Source organism: Emydura macquarii, unplaced genomic scaffold (genome assembly GCF_026122565.2).
Source record: "Emydura macquarii macquarii isolate MOO-44397 ecotype Brisbane River unplaced genomic scaffold, CSIRO-AGI_Emac_v2 contig_499, whole genome shotgun sequence".
In the NCBI taxonomy this organism is placed as follows: Eukaryota; Metazoa; Chordata; order Testudines; family Chelidae; genus Emydura; species Emydura macquarii.
Window position 1 is genome coordinate 5185764 of NW_027130636.1, and position 26733 is coordinate 5212496.

The 26733-nt window shown below is 38.9% G+C and overlaps 2 protein-coding genes across 7 annotated transcripts in view; one reads left to right on the top strand and one right to left on the bottom strand.

Moving 5' to 3' along the window:
* The window catches only part of GIGYF2 (GRB10 interacting GYF protein 2), a 140993-nt gene that overhangs the window by 59882 nt on the left and 54378 nt on the right, over window positions 1-26733 (top strand). For 5 of the 6 annotated variants that reach the window (XR_010918142.1, XR_010918140.1, XR_010918141.1 and 2 more), the window contains 3 exons: window positions 1235-1343; window positions 8297-8408; window positions 8971-9011. Coding sequence is in view for 3 of the 6 variants with exons in the window: in XM_067538799.1 (XP_067394900.1) it covers window positions 1235-1343; window positions 8297-8408; window positions 8971-9011 (262 nt within the window). In the remaining 3 variants the exon portion in view is untranslated. The remainder of the gene's footprint in view (window positions 1-1234; window positions 1344-8296; window positions 8409-8970; window positions 9012-26733) is intronic. The other variant, XM_067538801.1, reaches the window with a different exon arrangement.
* On the bottom strand, window positions 15333-17249 carry KCNJ13 (potassium inwardly rectifying channel subfamily J member 13). Its single transcript, XM_067538802.1, has 2 exons — window positions 17030-17249; window positions 15333-15955 (listed from the first exon to the last, which is right to left on the bottom strand). Exons 1-2 carry the CDS (start codon window positions 17247-17249, stop codon window positions 15333-15335), a joined length of 843 nt encoding a protein of 280 aa, XP_067394903.1.

Genomic DNA, 26733 nt, shown 5'->3' on the forward strand with positions numbered 1-26733 from the left:
ATTTGGCCACAAGTAGGCTGTGGGTGGAGAAATGAGCTGTGGGTGCATGTAAGCAAAGCTAGTTTACCCCTGGTAGATTCATTTCCAGAAGACTTACAGAACAGCTACATGGATCTCTGTGTTTTTATTTAAAGTTGAGACTAGGAAGCGCAGTGTGAGTCCAAGTTTGGTATGCTAGTGTTACAGAACCGGTTTCTGGGCAGAGTTGCCCAACCTTCCAACTGTCTATGTCCAGAACATTTTGAGGGTTTCTTTATAGCTAGTTCTGTGTTGAAATGTTTTTTTCCCTCTTAGTAAAGCTTGCTTTCTTGTTACCGTTGTATTCCATGCCAATTGAATAGGAATTTTGTTACTGTTTTTTCTGTTACTAAAATGAGCTTTTTTGTTGAAATTTTAATGATTCATAAAAACATTGAGCTTCAGAAGTGTTCTTTTGCTGTTACTATACCTTTGGAGAAAGATTATACTTCATAAGTATTATTCAGAAAGATAGTTGTAATAGATTCCCTCTCACTCACCCTCTATTTATAGTATATTACTGTCTTGCTTTAAAAATTAATTTAGTGGAGATCGTACTGATGCACTTCATCAGTGAGTAGGCATGTATTACTTACTTATAAGGTGGCTCTATGGTTATGGATTTTAAGCTACTGAAGTTGCAGTCAGTCATATGCTGGGAGCCTGGGAGACTGCAGTTGTGGCACATTTTTAATTACTTTTTGAAAATAAGAATTGCAGGTAAGTCACTTTTTTGTCTGAAGTATAATTTTCAGTCACACAGCTCATGGTAGTATGTCTTTTACTGGCATGGACCTGTCTTCTGCCTGTTTCTCTGACCCTGTGTCACCATAGCATCTTAAAACAGTCTCACCATCCTCTCTTCAGGAAACTGACTAGGCTGGCATTTTTGTATCTTCCAGAAAGGAGATGGAAAGTTAAGGAGAAATGTTTGCCTTTGTGTTAGCTTAGAGGTTGAAAGGAAAGAAAAGGCCAAGAATAGAAGAAAAGGATGCTCAAAAATGGTATTTTTGATGGGATCCCTTAGAAACTTCCCCATGTACCTAAGCAATTTTTTCCCATATCTTTTTATTTGTTTTGTGATTTGTGAGCATTTTCAATTGCAGAGAGTATATACAGAAGAGAGTCAGGGTAGGTATCGCTTTTATGCTGAAAAGCATAGGGAAAGGTAAGTTTGCTTGTTTATCTCACCTTGGCTGTCTCCTCTTCTTGGCAGAGAAATTTCTCCATGTCTGTAAACAGTGCTGCTGTCCTGCGGTTGACGGGACGAGGAGGAGGAACGGTGGTAGGGGCTCCTCGAGGTCGAAGTTCCTCTAGAGGTCGAGGTGAGCTGTTTTCTGGAGAGTGGGATGATACAGTGGATGGGGGACAGAGCTAGGTTAAATTGTCTGAAAATTGACCACCATTATTTGGAATAACACCAGTAGGGGATGTGGAATTATGCAGCCAAATAAAACTAACAAATTCCTGCTGCTGAGGCGCTTTCCCATTAAAGGCCCTAACACAGCATCCGTTGACAAAAGAGGGGAAGTGAATGTGGGAGAATGAGAGTTGCAGCTCCACAAGATCACTAGGAACACATGTTATGTACATATCTGTTTCCTCTTTTGTATGTTTATTTTATTAAATATATAAATTTGGATTGAAGGCAAGTGATGAAAGGAAGAGTTTTGAGGTGGAATATGAAGGAAAGTGTAAGGTTGCTTGATTCAGAGTTGTAAAGAATATCCAGTCATAAGAGGCAATATTAGAAAAGGTGTGGAGTCGTTCATAAGAGGAGAGAACAGGAGCATTAATTAAGAAGTTGAAAGGGTTGGTTTTAACTTAAATGATCAGAAAGAAGTCCTTATCTATTTGGAGCAATGCTTAGATAAACTGAAAAAGGTTAGTGGAGACATAAGATGTCTTTGCAGTTTTATTTTGTACAGTGATACCATTTTGTGTTTCATCAACTTCACTAAAGTCATTTTTCCCTTATTTGTTGGGTCCTTCCACACAGCAGCATTTAAAGCAAATGGGGAAATGTTTCCTGAGACAATGCAGGGGAGGCTCAGGGTAAGGTTAAGTACCTGAAGTTATTTTTGTTTTGAAAAACAAAAAATTATTTTTATGTTGATAGTATCGTTTAACACATAGCCTTCATGAGGACAACAGTATCCTTTAACACTACCGCCTTCATGAGCACAAGTTTTCATATATTAACAGAGGTGGTTTGTTGCATATAGCATGCTAGAAGCTGGAGATGAAAAAGACTCCTTTGGTCATATAATCCATAGCCCAGCAAATACCACATTTTTTTCATTATGTCCAGTTAGATTTTAAATGTCCTAAGTAGTGGCATTTCTACTGCCTTCCTTGAAAATCATCCCATAGCAATTGGGTGTATGTATGGAAATTCTTCCTGGTTTGGTTTTAAAGTTTTCCTCCATAATTCTGCTCCCTCCTTTGTATCTATAACCTTCAGATATTTGTAGAACTGCTATTATGTGCACCTTCTTTTGTTGCTTAGCTAAGCTGTATGCATTTAGAGCTTTCACTGCCTCAGTATCCGTTCCTGGTGACTTTTAATTTTTTTCCTTTTCCACATTTTTCAGTATCTCTTTGCTAATGAGTTGCCAAGGACTTATTAAAAAACTTCAAGTACAGTGGTATCAGAGGGCTAGAGAGGGGGGCTCTTACTTCCCTGTTTGATATAATGCCAACATAACAGAAGTGCATCAGCCTTTTCTGATGCTGTACTTCATTCCTAACTGAAGTCTAATTTGCTTTCTGTCTCCCCTAAGTATGTGCTAGTATTACTACTGTCCAGGTTTCTCTTTTCTGTTGAATATCTGTGTTTTGAACATTTTGCTCAGGTGTATTAGGGCTCAGTTTTACAAACACTTACACTGCATGTAGTGCTTGTTGGATGAAAAATGTTTATAGGTTTGGACCTCCACCACGCATTTGTTTTCCAAGTTGAATCTCCGTATTTTCTGACCTTTTCTTATATATCCAAACCCCTTTGTATTTCTTTAGCCTTCCTGTTTTTTGCAACTCTTGCATTTCTCTTTTCCCCTCAGTCATTGTAACATTTACAATGATAAACTAATTTAGGCAGATTCTGTCACCCTTACTAACAGTAAAAGTACCTACTTCTCGAGTATTGCCATTGAGTTCAATGACATTACTTGCAAAGTAAGATACTACTCACTGTGAATGAGTGACAGAATCCGATTGTAATCCAATAATTCATCAGTTCCATCAAAAATAGCAATCAATTGTCTTAAATAAAAATAATTTCCCCACAACACTTGATTTATTTGTCTAGGGGTAGACATTATATTTATGGCATTATAATTAATAGGATCATTCTTCATTCCTCCTTTGGAAATGAATATTACATTTGCTTCTGTCTTCCATTACCTACCCAGTTTTCAAGATAGCTAAATTTTTGTCCTGAGTTAATATTTCTTAGGTACAAGTTTTCATTACTTCTGGTCGTCCGAACATCTTTCTTGATTTTAATTAATTTCATTATTTGTTTGACCTGCTTTTTTCTAAATTCCCTTAATCTTTGCACACCATATTCATTTTGGCTCTTTTTTGTTGCCCTTATCTCCTGCCAAGCTGTAGCTGACTGTCCTCTTTTCTTAAGTTCTTCATTCCCTTTTCATTTCTTGTACAGTTTTCTTAACCATAGATCAGCGGTTCTCAACCTTTTTTCCCTCGAGTACCACTCGGGGAAAAAAAGTGGGGGGGACTTTCGGCGGCAGCAGGGTTTCGCGGTGGCGGCGGGGGGGGGGACTTGCGGCGGCGGCGGGGTTACATGGGGGGAACAATGCCCTCCGCCGAAATCTTGCCGACTTTGCCTCTTTTCGGCGTCAGGGTTTCGCGGGGGTGGGTGGGTGAAGGGGACTTTCGGCGGCGGCGGGGTTTCGCGGTACGGTACGGCGGTTGAGAACCGCTGCCATAGATCATTGAGCAGTCCAGTCTAAATCATATTGACTGCGTCTTTTTCCTTGCATTTTTTTTCCAGAACAATTATAGTTTTTGGTTTTAAGGTGTGTTTTAGGATTCCCCGGATAGCTGTTAATTCAGGAAACAAACTGAGGTTTCTGCAGAGACAGAATTTAGAATTATACTAATGCACACATATTGTTCTTGTAGCTGAAGATGTATATCAATTAATCCTTGATGAAAATTTGTCCATAGGACTGATGAGATAAAATTTACATTCTATATTAAATGTTTCACTCAAGAATGAAGTTCAAGTGCAGTTCTGCTTTGATGAGTAGCTGTAAAAAATGATGATGTAGGATTCCATGATGATTTGTTGCTCAGTGCCTCCATATTTGATTTTCTCACTTCAGAAATACAAATGCTGTTTCTTCTTTCCACCCTCTCTTCTTTTAGCAGCTTCCCCAGTCCGACTTACTGCTTGTTGCTGCTGCTTCACTTTCCGCCTGGCTCTGTCAGCCCCGGCTTTTCTTCCTCTTCCTGGCTTTTTTCTTGCCTTCTATTTTTCTTTCCCCTCTTTTTTCTCCCCCCATTCCTTGTTTCCTCCCTTTCTTTTTTTCTTCTTCCTCTTCTTTTATCCCTTCCCTTCCCTCTCCTCCTGTCTCTCCTTTCCTTTCTTACTGATTGGTGCTGCCTTCAAGGATGATTTCCCTGTCAAGTTTAATCCTCTTCCTCCTCCCCTTTAGTCAGATTGCAGCCCAATCCCTGTAGTTTCCCATCTGGAGCAGCAGCAGCAGCAACCCCGCTGCAAGGAGCGGAGACACTTGGAATCTTGAATTACTTTTGTTGTTGTCGTCCGTCCCGTCCCCGTCCGTGTCCCCCTCCCCCAGGCAACCCCTTTAAGGAAAATCCTGAGTCCCTTCCCCCCTTCAAGAATGCGGGGTCCCCCTAAATACTTTCCTTGCAGGAGACTAAGGGGGGAATGGAGCCTGTTGGGGTGCCCCCTGTGTTGCAGGCAGCTGCTGAGGCTGCTGGTCATAGGGCTTTCACTCCAGTGGTTGCCGCCGGGTGCAGCAGAAGTGCCAACCGCCCGCTATGAGCCTGTCCTAATGGCGCCCCAGCCTGGGCACGGGGCGCAGCGGGGCTGCCTCACCCTGTGGAGGTAGGAGGAGGGAGCATGCTGCCATGGGCAGGACAACGTGAACTCTCAAGGGCCCAGCCGGCGCCCCCATGGGTACGCCACTGTCTGCAAACTCAACCTGGTTCTGAAGGTCATTCTATGTTCTTTGCAGCTTGTTAGTCATCATGAGTAATAAAGCTTCTACAAATCAAATTCTGCCCTTGATTACGCCTCTTCAAGCCCATTGTCTTGGGCAGAGTTGTACAAGTATAAATGAGGGCAGAATTTGGATCTATAGTTGGAACTTAGTTAACAAATGTATCTGATGCAGAAGTCAAAATAGAATTAATTTTACTTTCTGGTAACAGAGTTGGTGGTCTGTGGGCAGTATTAGAAAGTTAGATGGGGGGAAAAGTAGGAGAGAAAGCAAAAGCAGAGCCAAGATTGATGTTGGAACCTTCATAGATTCATAGATTTTTGAATGTTTAGACTTTTAAAATTTAACATCTTTAAAGAGCAGTGTTAATAAGAGGAGTGTATTCTCAACAATAACCTTATTTTAAATCTCTGTCAGAGAATAAATCGGTTTGACATGAGTGTCATAGAAATTATTCTCATATCAAAAATACTAACTTTCACTATGGCTAACTTATTGTCAAATTTAATGGATGACTAGCTGCGAGAGAAATAATCCTTTTAAACACAGTTAAACTCAATAATGCCTAAATATCCCGTTGCTTAATTTGCATGTATTCCGTAAGTTTCTAGGCATGTACAAATGGGTTTGTAGCTCTTAGTGTGGAAGTTTCTTTAGGCTGTTTTAATGATCAGCTTCAGTAAAACTTTCAGTGAAACAATATTTTGAAGTATAACTTTATAATTGTTAGCATTATCAAGGCAGCTTGGTCATAAAACTATCTGCTTGAGTGTGAAATTGTTTGTCTCTAAGATCATCTAATAAATTTTGTGTGGTGTCCCTTTGGTTGTGACCAACAAGTTTTCTCTGTTCTAAAGTAATACTCCACAAGCAAGCCAAGGTTATGCACTTGACCTTTCTTTCTAATTGATTTGTTTTCCTTGGTGTTCCCTGTGGAGTGTAGTTAAGCCCCAGGCTTGGAGGACTGGAATGTTTACATTCATGAAGAAGGGCCTCAGAAGGAAGGATTTAAGTCGCCTTTGTTGACTGGGCTACAGACTTAGACTTTTTTGTTGTTGCTGTTTTCTTGCCCAAATAAAAGGCCATGACATACTGAGGCAGCTTTACCCAGCACTGTGCTGCCTATTTATGAACTGGGGCAATAAGGATATTTTTCCTCCTATTTTTCATATGGTTTCTATTCAATGCTATTTCACAGTTATCTAAATGAGCCTGAAATTCTACTTAAAAATATCTCTGAATTGGGAAAATAAATTACAGCCAGATCACTTCTCACATACTGCTATCATGATAGTTCTTAATACTAAACCTCTAACAGTTTGACTACATGAAAACTGCAAATTGTATGCTTATTTATTTGTGGTGATGAGGTCAGAGCCACATCTATGTCCTGATTAATGTGCATGCTGTAACTAGAGATCCTTATTTGCCTGGGAGATCTTGGTTCAGTTCCCAGCTCTGCTATAGCTTTCCTGTGTGCTCTTGGACAGATAACTTAATATCTCTGTGCCTTGGTTCCCCATCTGTAAAATGGGGATAATATTCTCTTTGTCTTGTCTTCTTAGATGGTAAGCTCTTCAGGGCGGAGACTGTCTCTCACTATGTATATATGTACAGCACTTAGCACATTCAGGCCTCTAGGTACTACTGTAGTACAAATAATAATAGCAATACTCCCCACCTCTATTTACTGTGTTGAGAAAATCCCATGTGATTTGTGCCTTTCCTCTGTCTTTGTATTAGAGAGGTTCCTATACTCTTCATTCTGACATTGAAATATCAGATAGGCCTTGTGTTCTGTGCTGTTTGTTCCACATCTACAGCAAATAGGGTGACCAGATAGCAAGTGTGAAAAATTGGGACGGGGGTGGGGAAGTAATGGGCGCCTATATGAGAAAAAGCCCTGAATATCGTGACTGTCCCTGTAAAATCGGGATATCTGGTCACCCTAACATCAAGACATTCAGCCTCAGGTATTCTAGACTTCTTCACTCCAATTCCATAAGAAAACAGGGAAGGTTGGAGAACTTGGCCAAAAGAGCGCCAATTAGGGGGCAAGTTAGGGTTGAACAAGAACAGTTAACTTATTTTTAAATGTTTGCGCTGTCTGCTCTAGGGACAGTCTAAGACCATATTTGCTAAAACATGTTATATAGCACATTATACAATGCAACCTGTTTTCTTAGTCAAAACATGGTTTCAGTATCATAATCTACCACATGCCAGTTTATTTGACATTAATCATTTCTTTTTAGTGATGGCACAAGCTTTGATTATCTTTTCCATGTATGCAGCATGAGTTCATAAACCAAGTTTGCCTTTTTGGAGTATAAGTGTCAATACTGCCAGTGTTCTAGCATTCACTCTGATTATACTGACCTACTGCATATGACCACATATTTATACACTTCAGTTTTCTGCTTCAAGTAGTTTTTTAGTTTTTCTGAAGCTCTGTAGAAACTGCTTTGACACATCTTGGTTATCTTTTCTGTGGGGTACTTATTACATCTTTCTCGCCGTGTAAACTCTATATATTAATGGTACTGTTACATAGTAATTTGAGTTTCTTCTCTTTTTCAATTTTTGCTATTTCACCTCCTTTACTCATGTTTTGTGTAGCTCGTCTGTGCATTACTTTGTATTCTGGCCTATAACCAAGACTCAAATTACTTTATTTCCAAATTCCCAAAAGTAATTTTCATGCTTACCTTAAACCTACCTATTTGGCAGTCTATTAGTTTGTCCTCCATCTCCATGAACAGCTCCAAACATGGTGGTGAAGTATGGTGTACAAGCTAGTAAGAAATGTTCAGTCTTGAAATGCAGAAGTTTAATTTCCAAAATCAGTTTGTTGGGAAACATTAGTTTGAAATATTAAATCAGTGGATTTAAACAGTTACTATTCTCGCAAAGTGGAGGAAAGACTTGCCCACTGTCAGGTTGCAGTGTCTCATTAAGGAGAAGATTATAAAATGATGTCACACTGACATAATAAAAGGGAAGACCAGTTCACTTTCTCAATTTCTTTTTACAAACACTTGTTTGGTTTTTTGTCTTTTCAGGCAGAGGCCGAGGAGAAAGCGGTTTCTACCAAAGAAGTTTTGACGAACTGGAGGGCGCATTTGGGCGAGGAGGCAGCAGGGAAATGCACAGATCACAGAGTTGGGAGGAAAGGTAACAGAAAAGCCTAGACTTTAAAATGTACAGCTTTGATCCCATTTTTGTGCCCTTCATCTGCAAAGATATTTCAGAAAGGCTCTTTCGAAATCTGTACTGGTTGATTGTCATTGAATTTCTAAAGTGGAGACCATATAGTAATATTGCTAAAATCCCAGCTGTTATAACAAGGCACTGTTAAAAGAAGCTTACATTGCTGATTACTGGTGAGCATAAACAGAGCACTGCTTTGAGAAAGTGTAGTGTTCTAGAAACATTCATTTCCATTGTAGCTATCTTTGAGTAAAACTTTGTATTGCTGTCCTTGAGAGGGCTTCTTCGGTTAGTTTTAGCCTTTTGTCTGTTTGCAGTGCCATAGGCCTAGATTTTTAAAGGTATTAAGGTTCCTAAAGATGCAGATAGGCTTCTGTTGGCATTTTCAAAATCATTTGGGTGCCTAACTATCCTTAAAATTCTGGCCCCTAACTCTAGAGAGAAAGGAGGAATGTGTGAGAGTTCCAGCAGAAATGAATCGTATGCTTCCAAAGCCTTGTTTGAAATTTTTATTCTGCTTTTCTAGGGGAGACAGGCGGTTTGAAAAACCAGGGCGAAAAGATCCAGGTAAGATATTGTTACGGTTTAGAATGGTATATTTAAATATACAGTATGTTCTTCTACTGATGTAAGGTTCATGTACCTGGGTCCAGACTCTTCTAAAATGCACTATCAAAAAGTTCCTTAGAACATTCTTTGAGTTCTTGCTTTTTCTTGTGTTGTTTGAGTCCTCTTCATCAGGAATTCCTTGAGTTTCCCATCTTTGTGTAATTGCTCTCTATCAGAAGCAATAGATTTTTGAAGTTGTAACAAATCCTCCCCTTGAACTTCATCTGGAACTTGCTGCTTACATGGGGCAGGCCAGTCAGAACACACCTCTGTGTTCAATTCTCAGCACTGACTTCAGTTTGATTCTGGGTGCACATTCAAGATGGTGGTGTTTGTTCTGTAGATCCTGAATGATTTAAGACCTGACTATCCCAGTGGTTCTGTCCACCATACTTTTTCATGCATTTGCAATTGGCCAGACTGCTTTCACTGTTTTTCTCTTGGTATACCTTTTGGAGCATACAACAGAGTATTTTCAGTGAGGGATTCTTGGCTGTCGAGCATTTTGCTTTCACTGGAAATTAGTGAGAGCCATTGTCTGGCCATTTTTAGGGTAAAGCAAAAGACGCACCTCTTTTATTGTCTTATTTGAAGCGTTTTCCGCTAAGATGGCTATTTGGTGAGTGGATGGGGAAGGCTCGGGGCAGAAAATATGTTGCCTGTTAAGAGGGGAAGTTTTAAAAAGCATAAAGGGCATTTAGGGGTCCAGTTACCATAAGTTAATGGGAACTGGGAGTCTACCAGTCCCTTATCTTTGAAAATTTCCCCACTTCAGGGTCAGTAGGTGTGTATTCCTGATTTTGTAATGGTGCCAGATTACTGTGGTGATAGGTGTTTTAAAAAAGCCTTGTAACGTCCATCTGATTTTCAAAACCCTCTGAATCTTCTCTTCAAGTATCTGAGTTTATCATCATTGTATTTTCATAAGGTTGCTTAATTTTTTGGTTCCTATGGTTTGGCTCAAAAGACGACAGGGTTAAGAGATGTGTCACTATCTCTGCCTGACTTTCATTTTTCTGTAGGAGAGAGTGCTCCTAAGAATGACCCGTTTTGGGGTTCATTTGTGGTTGTCTTCATCTAACTTGATACTTCTGCCTGTGTCGTTGATTTAATATCTTTCTGAAAAAGTGGGGAAGTTCAAAAGATTAGCAATTTTGAATGTTTCTTCTATGTAGTTTTTAGTGGTTATGGTTTATATTTTTGATATTCTGGGATATAGATACAAAGTGGCCATTGTACCATTGTTTTGCAGTTCTCCACTTGGAGATCTGTGGAGGAGCAAAACCCCAAACTAGCTTCTATAAGCAAAGTACAGGAAGAATTCTTTAGAGACAAATTGGAGTAGAAATGGCAGACTAGATGCATTAGTGGCTACAACAATAAATTGATTTAATGACATTACATTTATTTTAGCACCTTTTCATCCCGACAGATGTGAAAACACTGTAATTTTACCAAACTATGCACAGAATTCACTTCATTTGTGAATGAAACCACAGCAGCAGTTTAGCAGTGCACATTAACATTGCACCTCACTTTTAAGATGAGAAGCAAATCTCTTCTAATTGAAATGGCATGAGGAATTTAGGTATGCAAGATGTAATTACCCTAGTTGGAATTTTGCCAGAACACTAGGGTTGATGCTCCTCCTTCTACAAAGCATGTCTTGGGATCTTCAGTAACTCCAAGTGGTCAAGACCTTGGCTTTGTGTCTCACCTGAAAGACAGTGTGCCCGCCCGCGCCGCCGCCCCCGCCGCCCGCCCCCCCCCCCCCCCCCCGATTGCTGGGTTATTGATTTTAGTATTTACTCAAAGGGAAGAATGCCACCTACCAGATCACTGACATCACTTTCTGCTGCACCAAACTGTTCTTTGCAAGTCTCCTTTCTGGTACAATCCCAGTTTGATCCTGTTTAGCTTGTGATAACTGACAGGATCACAGCACAAGGTGATATGTCTGAAGGCCATATTTGTAAAACGTTCAGATTTTTAATATAAAATCTCAGTTTTAACTATATCCACTTAGATTTGCCTGTCATTGCTTTAGGGATTTGTGTGCCAGGGAGAAGGAAGATCTTGAATTACTTCCTGCCTTTGCCTCCAAACTGAAAAACTCTGGTTAGCACAAAGGTATGGGTAAAAGGTGGTGGTCTGATTTGATTCCAACCTTGGTCAATAGTGGGGAAAAAAGTCACTTCTATATAATGGTTCTTCAGTGGCTTATGTAAAATGATTTTGGGGCCAAGAGGGTCCTATATTCACTTCTTAGTAGACTCGTTCCTATCACAAAAAAACACAATTAAGCACTGTTAGCAATCTTAGCCAAGAGATCAAGGACTGAATTGGCATGGAAAGTAAATTTCTCACCTTTCTCAAGTGAGATGCTTTCTCAAGTTCAGGGATGAGGGTCATTAGAAAAGGAGTGCAGTGACTTGTTAGCGTTATCCATGCTAAATCTGACTGAGGATTTTAGTTCCTAGTGATATCACTTTTGCATTTTCCACCAACAGCATCTTCTTTACCCAAATCAACTAATATATTATGTTCTCCAATAAGGCCTTTGCGTGCTCTTTGACCAGATATTCACTGAATCATCAGCTCTTTGTGTCCCTCTGTGTTGTGGGTGGTCAAATATCATAGATAAGTAGAAACTGGAAAGCAGAAAATAAATCACTTAGAATATTTTGGGTAATTTAGAAACCATGGTACCTCGGGAACATACTGTAACTGAGTTTTTAAAAAAAAACAGATTAAGAATCCCATACAAATCCCACAATAAATAGCGTTCATTTTCAAATGTTTTATAATTAATTGATACACTTCTAACTTCATGGAAGGATAATGATCACTGTCTTTAGCATTCAGAATGTGTTGTGGGTTTTCCAGCTGATTGTGATCAATTCACAAACTGAACAGTAACCCTCAGCGTTGGTACTGATATTCAAGGCAAAGGTACACAATGCATAGCGGGAGTTACTATGCAGTTGAAAGCCATAGGGCCTACAGCAACCAGAAATACCCAAAGATACTTCTCAAAGACTTAGATTATTTGCCAATTAAATTAATAAATCATACGTTTGATAATTGACATCTAGAAGAATCATACACTAAGGCCAGTCCAGTTTTTACACAGGATCTGATCTTAAACAAGTCCATCAGTTTCCAAGCAGGTATAGTGATCAACAAATACATGTTTTACTATTAACACATCACAAATGTTTATAGTTTACAAGACACTTAGAAAGTCAATGTTAAATGTGATAAAAAGATTTCCATCTGAGTGAATATTTATGCCTGTTATGTGAGGAATACTTGAATATTAAAAAGAACAACTTGAGATTTATCTAACATTCTCACCAACACTGCCTTTCTTTGTTTTTTCTTCTCCCCTCACTAAAAGAAAATGTGTCCCAGGCCAGTTCATCACCACTTGACTCTCACATAGCCTGTGTCAGCACAAAAGCTAGGAACATACAAGTTTTCCCTATTATAGCTAACCATAGTCTGTCTAGACCGGTATCCTGTCTTTGACAGTTGCTTATACCGGATTCTTCAATGAAGACTAACATTTCCAGAATGCATCAGTTCTGTAGTACTATACCATTGTGGGAATATTCTTTTATTGTTGTATCTAAAGTAGCTGCAGATATTATTCATATATCTACTTTTTTAGTCTTAAATAATTCCTTATGAATATTCTGCAGCTGTAAATTCCACAAGCTTATTTATATACATGGTGTTAAATATTTTTTTACCTTTTAAACTTGTTACTTTTTAAAGTTTTAAAACAGAACTATAATGAATGGTTTAGAACAGAGCAATTTTAACAACTGAAGATGTAAAATTCAAAATACTCGGTATAGTTAGATACTTCTGTTATCTGGGAGTGTCCACAGCTGTGGCATGGTCTCGCCATTCAATTTCCTTAGTATAGACATCTGTATTAATACACTCCAGAATTGCAGAATAATTCAGTTGATAACAGGATTATGTGAACTACTGGGAGAATTGTCAGTATATGTAGGTCTGAGTCTTCCCCACCTCTCCATATTTGAACTATTTATTCCATGCTTAATGAAATATTTGCAGTAGAATTTCTTGTTCTTTTGCTGCTTTTTAAGGCTTGTCCTCTGTACTGCAGGTTATTAGTTTGGGGCTTAAAAATAGAAAAGGATAAATACGGCACAAAAAACCCTCTACTTTGCACATCTTGGGGGTGTAGTCAATAATATTATGAGGGAAAACAGATGAACTTTAAAGTGCATGAGGACCAATTAAGAAAATTAGGATAGAGGCAATTTGTTTATTAATCCAAGATGGTGTTTGCTATTACTGTACAGGCACTGCAGTGGTCTAAAATATGGTTCCATTGCACTGAGAGTGAAAATATTAAAACCTCAAAGACATAATATTGAAAGTATCCATTCTCCATAATAAAACCAGGCCTTTAAGCTTATAGTGTTGTAGGGAAGGAATATTCAAACATTTTCAGAGCAATGAACTGTTTTTGAATTCAGAGGTTGGCCATTTGCCCTCCAGTTCACGATTGCATGGCCCCCCTCTTTCTTCTGATATATAACACACTCCTGTGACCACTACAGCAGTAGTTGACATGGAAAAGTAATAGCATTTTAATGTCTTTTTAGCTGTCTTTTTAATACAAATTAGCTTCTGGTAATGAGGTGCTTCTAGCACCTTATGATATAACAGCTGTCCTATCAATTTCTCCATGACCAAAGCTTGACAACCTCTGTACTTTGGGGTTTGAAAAAAAGACCTCCTATACACAGTGACCTCCTAACATGTCTTCAGACCATTTATACTGCTGTTGGTCACTTTACAATAAACATCAGCTCCAGTATATAAACTTAGCTCCTAGGCAGTTTAGATAAAACTAAGTCTTTGGACTACTTATAACTGGCTGATCAACAAGCGTCTTCTTGAAACTAAAAATAGTAATTGGTATGCCACATTTGTTGCTGGGAAAAGTCTTTTAATTATCCTTGAATGGCATATTTATTTTGCTAGTAACTGTTGGTTATTTCAGTATGAATACAGAATAGCCATTTTAAAGCTGCATTCCATTTCTGAGACGCTGGGAATTTACAGCAGACAGTCCATTTAACTGTTAGCCTTTTTGATGATATTAGAAATCATTGCATATAGGAGCCCTGTTCATTGTTCTTGGTATGCTTATGAGGCACTCCTGGCAAAAAAAGTCCCATGAATAAAGCACTTCTTTCCATTTTTTTTATTTTAAAATTAATTCAAATGTGTCTGATTTTGTAGATATGATTTATCTATATGCTGTGCATACAGATATAGATATTATATTAAAAAGCATACAATATAAATGGATGCAGTTCTTGATGGATATAGTGCTTCCTGTGGTGCCAGAAGTACTCGAGGTGTGAGATGTGCAAAGCTTTGAACACGAGATTACATTGTCTGTGCCAAGAGACATGAAAGAACACGAATTGCTGTATGAAAGTCTGTTTCTACTGCTGAAATAATTTATTAAATGTTTCCAAGTATGAAAATATCTCCACTGTAGCATGTTTGTGTCATATAGTCACTTCAGGATTTTTGGGACTCACTGTTTTCACAGATTTTTCTAGAGATATTGTACCCTGTTCTCAGCTGGTGGAATGAAGAACTGCTGTCAGTACTCTTTATTTTGCTTAATATACAAGCACAGCAGGAATGCATTTCACTGCCGCTGAAAAGACTGGCAATGATTTTGGTAGGAAGTTCAGCCATTTGAAAACCAATATAACCATATACCCAAAAAGGATAAACATAAAGAGATATAACAGTCTTGGAACTACCTCATTGCTGATCCCCAAATTAGTGTAATTTAACTGAATAACGTCAGGTTGGTTTTAGCTGAGGTCTTCTATTGTACTGTTGCTGCCTGTTTTGCCATAGTGTCCTACCCACATACCAGTTAATTAGGTTTTCGTCAACTGTGGGAATTTGAAAGTCTCTCATTTCAGGGTCATGCAGTTTTAATCATAGTCTAGTGAATTCAACATGTAGCATTTGTACTTTCCCTGAACTTGTACTGTGGTACTTGTCCCTAACTCTCTCTTCTGTGCAGTTAATCCAGCTTCTCATCACTTTACATGTATACTTATGCTCTTTATTCTGTACACCATCCTGCAATTAAAAGGACGGAGAAAAGGGAAAGAGCGCAAAAGAAAATGGGGGGGAAGGAAGGCTGGAAGTTTAACCTGAAAGTTTAATGTAATAAAAAAAAGATGGCACCAAGTCCAAACTCTATTCTATCAGACCAGTCTCAGAAATCTGGAAGCTGTCAATGTGCTGTCCATTGATGCGGATCTCCATGTCAGTCCTCTTTGTGGTTTTAGAGTCTGCAGCAGCTGGAAGCTCTTGAATAGTCTTGTCAAAATTCTCCATCTTGATCTGATATTCCCCTTTGGCACCTCGGGCCAACATAGAGGCAAAGCGATGGTGCAGTATGATCTCAGATGGGAGATAGGATGTCCTCCTCTGACATGTTTCCCCTGTGCCCTCCTGCATGGCTGAGAGGAAAACTACTAGCTCAAAATGGCGAGGGGCCTCCCCTTGCAGGAGAACAGCTAGAGGACTGGATGGGGTAATGGAGTGGTAGTAGGTCAGTGGAAAGATAAAGAATGGACACTCCTCAGACGTGATACTGTCCAAGTGGAAATCCACACTAGTTTGATGCAGCTGACCATTCTCCTGTTCTTGGTAAACAATAGCAGAAACCTGAACGCTGGTGAGTGGGCTGGGGCGAGTGTTGGCCACCTGGAACATAAGACATGGCTTGCCCTCTGTGTGTGCCACTACTGCAGAATGAGTAAAACGGATGGAGAATGCTCGATTCTTTGGACGGGCAATCTTTGCCACAAAAGCACCTACATAACAGGAGAGAATGAATTAACTATGATCGTCATGGTCAGGTTAGTTCCTTACTTGTCCCCAAGCTGGATGGAGTGGCCCAGGAGGAAAGGAGGAAGCTTAGTGGGGTGGGTTTACTGTTAAATAGCCTCAAACTGCTTGATTTCAAATTGTTAGATCTAGTCTACACATAGCACAGCTCCCATCATACTAATAGCTGCTGGCACCAGTTTCTATTCTTATTAGTTAAATGATTAAAATAAATTGATTAAAATAAATCCACTATATTTTTAAAAAAAGAACCTTAGCTTTCTTTCCATAAACTTTTTTGTCTCCACAATCTAACATGCGTAAGTCAGTAATATTTGGAGAATGAGGATGCAGTGCCCCATAGTTGCTGAAGATCAGCTCCTTGAGCTGGCTACAGTATATAATTGTGATGTAATTTCATGAAACTGTTTAAAATACAGTATACTAACATTTTACAAGGTATAATAAATTTAAGTTTAAAATTATTCCGTAGTTTAACCATTTTAACGAACTTTAAATTAAGTATCACTTGAATCCTAAAGTGTTCCTGGATGTTGACTGCCCCTGGATCTTAACAATGAACTGAAGGGGGGATAAAAACTTTCAGCCAGCTTCAGACAAACCAGCTGTAAAGTTTAGGGCAAACCTGTGAGAGTCTGTGTCAAAACAAATTGATTTAAACCTGAAATCAGTGGAAGGTTGGAAGAAAGAAATTGGTGAAGGAAGATAGAGTAGAATAACCAATTGGAAGTGTGAGATGGGGAGCTGCCATAAAGAGCAACACTTCCTGGTTTCTAGTACAATTCCTGAAATACTCTTATTCAAGGGGCTCTCCTTTTTATAGGCCTTTAACTGCTTAAAAGGAGTTGAACTATAATTAACAGCTATAATGCTGTTGAAGTTGAAATTTCAGTCTTATCCTTTTAGTAATTGGCCCTACTCCTTTTATGTCCCTTCTGGAAGCACTCATAATGAGATAACTAAGTATTTTGCAAAATCTGCTCTCTACATATGTTTGACAGGACCTACCCTATTTAAAATTGTGAAATAAATCTGATTACCTGTGATGAAGGCCTCCAGCATGAGCCCCAGGACCATCTGTATGGCAAGTAGGGCGATAGCACTAGGACAGTCCCCACTTGGGAACATGGTGCCATAACCAATAGTGAGCTGTGTCTCCAGGGAGAAGGAGAAAGCAGCTGTAAAGCTGGTGACGTACTTAACACAAATGGTGTGGTTGTCAGGTGGGGCATCATGGTCCAACTCCAGGTCTCCATTCATTTCAGCCAGTAGGTACCAGAACACTGCAAAGACTAGCCAGTGGATGACAAAAGAAGCAGAAAAGACTAGCATCATCCACCGCCAACGCATGTCCATTAGTATTCCCCAAGCATCTCGTAGGTATGCCAGACCTTTCCCTTGGGTCCCATCGATCTGTAGTGTGCTGTGTCCATCTTTAGTGACCACCCTCAAGTGCCTTTGAGCCAGGAGGGGGGCACTAGATTTGGTGTTGTTGCTGTCTATCATATCTGTTATCTTCTGAAAATCAAAAAGAGAAAATCCATTATCACACCATAATCCTGTTACACCTGCATATTTGTATTTCATCTAATGTTCACAGATTTTGACATATCAGCTGGGTACTAAATACCACCTGCAGCCAAAAAAAGAATGTTGTAAGCATTGTAATCCAAAAAAGATTAATTTAGGAGTTTGGAGTGGAACATATCACAGCTTTTATGGTAACGATTAGTTAAAATAGATTGTTAAACATCAGATTACTTTTTAAATTTTCCCTACCTAGTCATTTAAACTGAGTTGTCGTATTTTAATCCCCTAAATTTATATTTGAGTCAAATACCTGTGTTGATATGGCGGGTCAGCAGCTGGAGTATTGCAGCTTGTGTGGAAAACAGGCTTTAATATTGTGTCTGTGATTATAGCAATTAGATATTGCAACTCCTCTTAGCAAAGCAATATAGCAATCTAAAGAATAATAAAAAGCTAAAGCTAATCTTTAACTACAGTTCTTCCTCTTCTCTAGTTTCTTTGAGGAAGGCTGTGTCCAGCCACCTTACTTCTATAATTCAAAAAATTTCCTCACAGATGTTCATGACTTTCTGCCTCTGAAAATTGCTTTTACTTCTGCCAACCATATTTTCTTCTTGACTAGAATTTTGGTACCTGAGGGAGAGCCTCTTCTGCTGAATATACTCCACTGCTGATGTTAGGCTGGTATTAAGTAGGGGCTAGGGAATGATATGGAAAATATTATGTCATTATATAAATTGATGAGAAGTCCTCCACTTAAATACTGTATCCAGTTTTGGTCACTTTAACTAAAAAAATAAAAACACACAAAACCCTCCAAACCCCACTTTAACAATAGGAAAAAAGAAGTTTAGAGAAATGCATGGAAGTTCGTAAGTGAAGGTGAAAGTTGCATATGAGGAAATATTAAAGTCAAGAGCCAAAAATTGCGAATTGTGTGCCTAACAGTCTCCTACATTTATATTGAGGATCTTAAATAACAATAGTCTTTTTTTTCAGAGGTGCTGAGCACCTTCAGCTCTTGTGGACTTGACTGGGAGCTGTAGGTGTTCAGCACCTCTGAAAAGCAGGCCACATTTAATTAGGAGCCAAACTTTGGGCACGTAAGTTTGAAAAATTTTGGTTTAGGAGACTATTGCATTTGAATAGAAAATTAAGTTTTATATAAAAATGCTGACTGGTAGAGAAGTCCCATTGGGAGCACCTATCACTCGTTATCTTTTCTCATAAAACGAGAAGGCACACAATTAAAAGGCACCAAATATAAAATGGATAGGTTTTTAATCCATTGCATTAATTAATTATGGCACTCACTGCAGCTGTCTAATGTGGAGGGAAATTGTTTATGAAGAAATAAACAGGGTTAGGCAGTTACTCTTTACACAAATGCTTCGGGCATAAAGAAGTATATGCGAGAACGTGCATTTAAGTGGATTATGATGATTCACACCTTTTCTGAAGGTTTTACCACTGTACATACCAGGCTAAGGGGTTCATTGGCCTAGTCCAGTATGATAATTTGTACATCACATTATTAACCACCAGCCTTAATCTGAACACCTAGTAGTTGACCTGGTCATGGTAAAGTGTGGACTGCTTAAACAAAGATAGAAATGGCTTTATCTCCTATTTAGTCAACAGTATATTAATCCTGGAACTGGTCCTGTGACTTTTATTTATTGGTTTATAATTTGTTCTTGATGTTAAATCTTAAGATGTAGATTTAAGTATGTTCATTAACATATCCTAGTAAGCATTGTGAACAAATCTTTTACTGTTTTCTTTTCTTTTACTGTGGTGGTGGGTTCCCCATGCATACAAATATGCTTTAGCTCTATTTGGAACATGCAGCAAAGGGGCTTGAGGAATAACAGATAGTTTGAGTAGGATCTTGGGGCTTTCCCACTTTTTTTTTATTCTGTGCCTCCATTCTCTCTATTAAGTACAAGTGTTTCCACATCCCCTGCCATGAATATGCCACAACTATGTAATGGTAAAGAGCAGATTATTTAAAGATTCTAATGTTTTTCTGAAATACAAGACAGACAATGTGGGTGAGGTAATACCTTTTATTGGACTAACTTCTGCTGGTGAGAGACACAAGCTTTTGTGTCACACACAGCAGGTCTTTTTTTATATTTCTGAAATATAAGGCAGAGTTTTCCTAACTCCATGCACAGAACATCAGTATCTGATGCATATTTGCTGAGTCAGTCATTGGGAGTGCTAACTACGGTCTTCTCTACTAACCCTGGCCTTCACAGACTGCTCTCCACTGAGGGAGGCTGTTCAGTCTCTATTAGTTCAGTCTTTGGGCTGCTTCACAGCACTCTGCAAGGATACAATTTCTAGTCTGCAGCAATGATAGGGAATTTCAAGGTAACCAGAGGAAAATCTTGGAAGAAGTGCTTTAGGTATCGGGTCTCAGACCTACTGGTCTAAAGAGATGAGTCTCAGAATGGCCTTGTTCAGTGTCTTGAGGGGGGTTAGATAATGAGAGTTATGGCCAGTCAATAGGAATGATAGCGCTGTGCACAGAACAAATTGGAGCCAATGCCTCTATTTATCATCTTAGATTCTTAGAATAAGCTGTGATCATGAGAAACATGTACTCACTCACTTGGAAGGAAGGAGAATGTATACAGACGTTAAATGCCTTTGGGGTAAACCATACGAGTTCTTGAAGAAAAGCTTTTTGTGTAAATTGCTATGGTATCTGGAGGGCAGTTGTTGTTATGGCATGTTTCATGAGTAATTTTGGGCTATAGAATGACTGAGAAAAACAGAACTACTCTTTACAAAAAAAACTAAATCTAGTAGGGACAAGCAATAACAGACATCCTCAGGGTATTATATACCTTACAAATATGGAATAGTTTTTTCAGGTTCATTTTCGTCCCTTATACCTATGTTAAAACGGCACACTTCAGCAGAGCAGCTATCATCTCACTACAATGCAGAACAAGATGATACAATCGGAACTTGGTTGGTACAGCGATTTGATTCTTCGATTACTACTAATTGTTTAATAATGTTGATTTAAAGTTATAAAACATCTCCTCCATCCAACTTTCTTCATTACATCAAGTTTCAGATATTTTCTATTTGGGAAATTCCAGTACTGTAAGCATCTTGAAGATATTTCAAAATGGAGGAAGACTATCTCCATACTTGATTAACCTCAGCAGTGCTTGTCACAGCAGTCTCTTGTCAATGCCACCTCAGACTTCAACAGTGAGATGGTCCAGATGAAGTTGATAGGCTGCTGCTTTAGTTCCATTTGGCCTAGAAAAGTAGTCCTTTCTATGTTGGTGATTATAGTGCCAGGTCACTAATCAGTGATGTGGAGAATAATTTTAGAAGTGCATTTAGGCCCCATATTTAATGTTTAAAAAAAAAACAAAAAAAAAAAACAACCAGGAGGGTGGCTTAATTTAAGTTAGATCATGGGACAAACCTTTTTTGCCAGGATAAAGAGAGAGAGAGAGAGGGTGTAAACAGGCTCCAACAGTAGTGCAGCTGGTTCAGGATGAAAAGAAGAGTTTCTCTGGGGAAGAAAAAGCTAAACTATCAAATTTGGGTTTTGAATTCCAAATATAGGAAGTTTGAGGATTCCTTCTCCTCCTACAGCAAGTGTTTTTTTCGAAAAGCTGATGCAACTTGAATGTATTTGAGAAGTCAGATTAAAGATAACTGTTCATTCTCTACCTACTTCTCTCCCCATCTTATTCCCCCTCCTCTTTAAGTCAGACAATTTATATATTTTCTACTTTCCCTGTTCATAGATTGATAAATTATAAGATCAAGAGGAACTATTGTGATCATCTAGTCTGACCTCCTGCATAACACAGGCCATAGGACTTCCCTGGATCGGTTCCTTTTTGAACTAGATAACTTTTAGAAAAACATCCAATCTTGATTTAAAAATTTCCAGTGATGGAGAATTCACCACAATTGTAGGTAAGTTGTTCCAATGGTTAATTACCTTCAGTAAAAAAAAAAAAAAACCACGTTGTTTCTAATCTGAATCTGTCTAGCTTCAACTTCTGTCTGTTGGATTTTGTTATACTTTTGTCTGTTCTTGCTCTTCTCAGTTTGTATCACATGAATCTGCTTGTCAGTTAAGTCAGGAGGTGCCACTTCCAGACAAGAAGAGCTACTACTACCACCACCAAAGAGATTTTTCTGAACCTCTTCCTTCACATCCCCTTCCTTTTATATATGCGTCCAGTGTTTCCAGTCTTCTCTTATGTTGTCTCTTATTATTTGAGAATTAAATCATAGTTATCAAATCTGAAGTGTACATGGCACTGCTTCTTTCTCTTCCCCTTTTGTTTCTTTTCTTTATCTCCTGTTCACCATCCTGTCCATTCCTCAGCCCAGTTTCTCTCATACATCAATTCCATTGAAGCAAATCATGGCAGGGTAATTGGAGCTAACTTCTCTAAATATATGGGTAGTTCATGCTTTCTGTTACTTTTCTTTTCCCTAGCAGAACCCAAGTTGCTTCTTAACTGAATCTGATTTCTTGTGATCTGTAGCTCCCAGATTGATTGTCCATGATAAAGCCATATTCTGCATCTCTTTCATACCACTTTAGCATATCTCTGTAGTTATATCATCAGCTGCTGTTCTCCACTATATTGTTTAATGGTTACAGGAGTACATTGTCCTGAGCTCCTATATTCTGCTTCATTTTGCCAGTTTGAATACCCTTTCTTCTTCCTTCTGTTCTGTGGCTCTTTAACTGAAGCAGTTTGGCAGTTTCATGCCATCCTGGTTTCCTGTCTTGCCCTAGCCTCTCAGGGCAGTTGATGCTCAGCTTCACTCCTGTGAACAGGAGCCCCAGTATTCTGACCCCAAATATATCTTAAGACTCTGTCTCTTCATGTGTACCTCCTGACTGAGAGCATTGCAGGAAATGCACTTTCAGGCTGTTCTCAGCTATAGAGGTTGTCAAAACCCTGCTTTGTTGTTAGGGCTTTTGAGTAGATTCAGAGTTGGATTAGAGTTCCAGGGAAACATTTCCAGAGTGCTACCTTAGCTACCCAAGCTCTACTACATCATTTTCAAATTCTATTTTAATTGACCTTGGAAATCATCTGAGGTAGATTGTACTGGTTGGAATCTAGTTGATGTTCACAGCAAACCGATGTAAGGAGAAAAACGCTATTATAGAAGGAATTTGCTGGGAGAAACTTGACTAAAGCTCTCTGTGATCGTTTTAGTTTGTATAGACTTTAATTTCCTTTTAGCAGAGTATTGAAGCACAATTCCGCGGACTTTATTGGAGTCCTAGTGATTAATGTGCCACTCCTGTGAAGAAGTAAGTAAAATCCAAGCTTACGTTACCTGGGCACAAATTGCAGAAAAACGTTTTATACCTATTTCAGATTTAACTGGCGTTGCTATGACTTAAGCAGCAAGGGCTCTTGTTTAGTGTTGTTGAGGCCTTGTGTACTTCATGGCAAGATGGACCTAAATTCTACAGCAAGGTCTCTAGATTTTGTGGTAGCTTCACTTAAATGTATATATATATAGAGAGAGATTAATACACAGTCTGCACAGCAGTGTCTGAAATGTTTATTTTGACATAAAATCCAGTTTCTTTAGTGCTCGCCCCACACTTTCATATTTACTGTAGTTTTTTGTATCGGCAGTACATAACTACAGCACAGAATTTGTCAGGAGAAGCTGGGAAAGGAACAGTTGGTACTTTGGGCATTTGTGGAGGTACAGGAGGCAGTTTGGTTTGTGGGATAATCACTTCAGCTGGATTCTTGTGCTACAACTATCAGCAGTAAAATAGCTGATATTTAAATATCAATATTGTCTTTAGGTTTCTATGTTAACACCCGATAGAGATGAATGGGGGCAGTTCACATCAGTTGTTGTTCTAAATATCCTGCAGAATTAGGAAGGCACGGTGTAGGTTTACAAAGTTTCAAAGTTTAATTTGCACCCATCAAAGCTAAAATAATTTAATTTCTGCAGCACAGTTCTGTGGCAAGGCATGAATTCCAGGGCAGATGCCAAGACTGGTATATTCTGTGATTCTGTGGCAATTGTTCTTGATTGTTGGAGATTCAAAGGGAGAAATAATAAGATAAAATTGCCTGAAGTAAAGTAAGTGTAATATACACTGAATTTTTATTTAAACTTTAAACTGCTGAAAGACTTTGAGGTAAAATTGATGGATTGGAAAGAAGGGAGGAGTATGTACATTACAGTATAACTCAAGAGCAAGCCTCATTGAGATTTTAAGTAGATCAATATTGATATGCTACTGTACTGCTCAAAACTATTATTTCAACCATAGCGATTGATTAGGAAGTGACAGTTGAGTGCCCTATACTGTCTAGTCTCCTTCAAGTTGTTAGAAAACCTTACCAAGAAATTGTGTAAACTTCATCCCATATTGTAAAACTGTAAAGGATAATTCAAATGTTTACCTTACAAGAGAGATCTGGATGCACAGTCCTAAATAAAGATTTATTGATGTGCTGTTGGGGAGATCAGGAGAGTTAGGATGGGATCAAGAAGTTGATCCCCAAACGGTAGCCATTTGATATTTAATATTAGGATAAACTGGGCCCATGTTTACCTCAATTAGCTATCCATCTTTGTTGTAACTTGCCATTTTCTTAAACGCTGCCTCTGTCCCGTGTGCAGCAAACTATCCAAGTGACCTGTATGAGATAACCAGACCTGTGCAATTCACGCCTGGTGATCTATGCATGGTCCTCCTAACTAGTCAGCTTCATATGAACAAAACACAGTAATGCTAGTTCACAGTGTGGCTTTGATTTCATAGACATACTCAGTTTGCCGTGGACAGATCCTTGAAACTGCCCAGAGAACAAATCCGAACCAGTATTTTTACTTGAACTAAACCTGAGCCATATTTTTGTCCCACCTACTGAACCTGAATCAAAACTGAGCTGCAAAAAAATTTGGGTTACCGGTGAAAATAAAGGTCCAGCATTTCTTAAGCTCAACATTTTAAAAACCTAACATGATCTTATTTTCATTATAGAACAACAAAATAACAAATAGGCATGTGATTGCAACCAGAAAAGCCTGCTGCTATTATAATGAGACGAGAATGAGATAAGAACAGGAGGCCAGCCTACAAAAGTAGGGAAGGAGAGGAGAAGCTTTAAGAGTTACCTGCACATCTCATGAGGTAACAGGGGGCCCAGAGATAGATAAACCATCTCTCGGTATGTCTCCACAGCAGTAAAAAGCCCGGCAGCAAGTCCCAGAGCCTGGGCCAGCTGACTTGGGTCAGTGAGCCTGAGTTCTGAGACCCTCCACCTTCCCTGGTTTTCAGAGCCCTCTCTCTTGCTTGAACCTGAATGTCTCTACACTGCTATTTTTAGCTCCATGAACCCGAGTCATCTGACCTTGGCTCTGATACTTGATACCACAGGTCTTTATTGCTGTGTAGACGTACTTTGCGACTTCCCCCAGTGAGAGAAGTAGAATGCTTCTGGTCCCAGAAGTTAACCATAACTCTTCAATTTCAAAGAAAAAGGTTGGGGAGCCATTGCCTATCTCCCCCTCAGACAGACCTCCTCCCATCCACCCAAACCCCTGAGCAGCTCCTCCTTCTAGTTGCCCCACTTGAGCAAGGCCCTTGCCCCAAACTCAAATTTATCCTTTCACCGCCACATGAAAGAGAAATCTTGGAAGACGGTACTTTAGTTAGCTCAAACACATTGTTCATTAAGAAGATGCTTTATCTGACAATACAAGAACTAGGAAAACTCATGTAAAGTTAAAAAGTAAAGAAGTGAAAATAGTATTAATTTTAAATTTCAGCTTTTTTGAATTTACTTACATTCTTTTGGATTGAAATTTTGATGTGACCCTGTTCAAACTAGTAACCAAACCGCTATATATATATATATATATATATATATATATATATATTTTTTTTTTTTAATTGCCTTGGACCAGAATCAAACTCCAACACACTGAATGCAACTGAACCTAAACCTGAATCAAATCAAAATAAATACAGTTTGACTCCCTTGTCTTTTCCTATCTGTAGCAATAATTGATTAACTTAACTTCAGTATATGCACCTGTCTGCAGAGCACTGTGGAGATTCCTTCCAATGCCCTTTTCTAAGAGGGTGCTTAATGGTGGAGAGTTTAGCTTCCCTCTTATGCCACTACGAGCATTATCAGTTAGAAAAAGAGATCGTATTTGAGAATTCCAGAAATATTTTGTTTAAGGTGACATTCCAGTAGGGAAGCTTCAAAAGCAAAAGCTCTCTCAAACTTTCTTTTGCATTCTGAAAACAACTTGTATATTTTTTTAAGAGCTAAAATCATACTATTGGAAATAACTTTGCCAAAAAAGTAATTTTATCTTGTACTTACCAATATCTTTGAGGCTTTTATCAGTGTGCAGGGGAAAGGGGAAGAGGTTTTGGGTCCAGAAAATAGACCGCGATAATCTTATGTTCTGGTCCAAGTACAGGCAAGAAACTTTCCACAAGTGTAGTTTGTCAGGATTTCTTCTTTGAAATGGGTTTACATGTCTCATTCCTCAGTTTATAATGCAGGGGGGTTGGTTTCCATCTGAAGCTGATGTGATTGGTCATTTTGTCTGCAGGGGGGCCAATTAGCTCTGATCCTGTGGAAAAGAATGCTGGTTTGTTAGGAGGGCTTTCTTTATCCAACACTAACCCTAGCAGCCGAGGAGAAATCCTCAAGAACTTACTTGGAGAAGGGGTGCATTTCCTCCTCCCTCCCCCCCCCCCCCACACATACACACACACACTAATCAGGATCGGTCTTTAGATTTGCATAATCTTACTTAAGGTTTTACTTGTAAGTTCAAAGGGACAAAATTCCTCTGAAATTTTTCCTCTATAGCTGCTTAAAATGTGAAATGTTCTCTAACGCTTTTTTCCTAACCAATGTCAACCAGGATATATTTGGGAAAAGATGGGAATCCTTGTGCCGAATATAGACTTCCCATGCTTCCTTCCCTCCTTTCATTGGGTCTTTTAAACCTGAGTCTTGCTGCAAACAGGGTCGGCTGCACCTAACGATGGATATTGGTGCAGCCTAGTCACAGTCACTGGAGACTGTAGATGATTTGTAGCCTAATGCTAGTCAGAAGATGTACAGCCTGCCCTTCCTGTTCCATCTCCATACTACTCCTTTGTAAAAGAATTGAATTACTCATGGGATTTTCT

Bases quoted from the DNA above. Each gene is read 5' to 3' on its own strand.
- KCNJ13 (XM_067538802.1), bottom strand. From the start codon at position 17,249: ATGAATGGAGACCTGGAGTTGGACCATGATGCCCCACCTGACAACCAC. The intron at 15,956-17,029 runs GTAATCAGATTT...CCTGTTATGTAG, and splicing joins GCTGGAGGCCTTCATCACAG to GTGCTTTTGTGGCAAAGATT.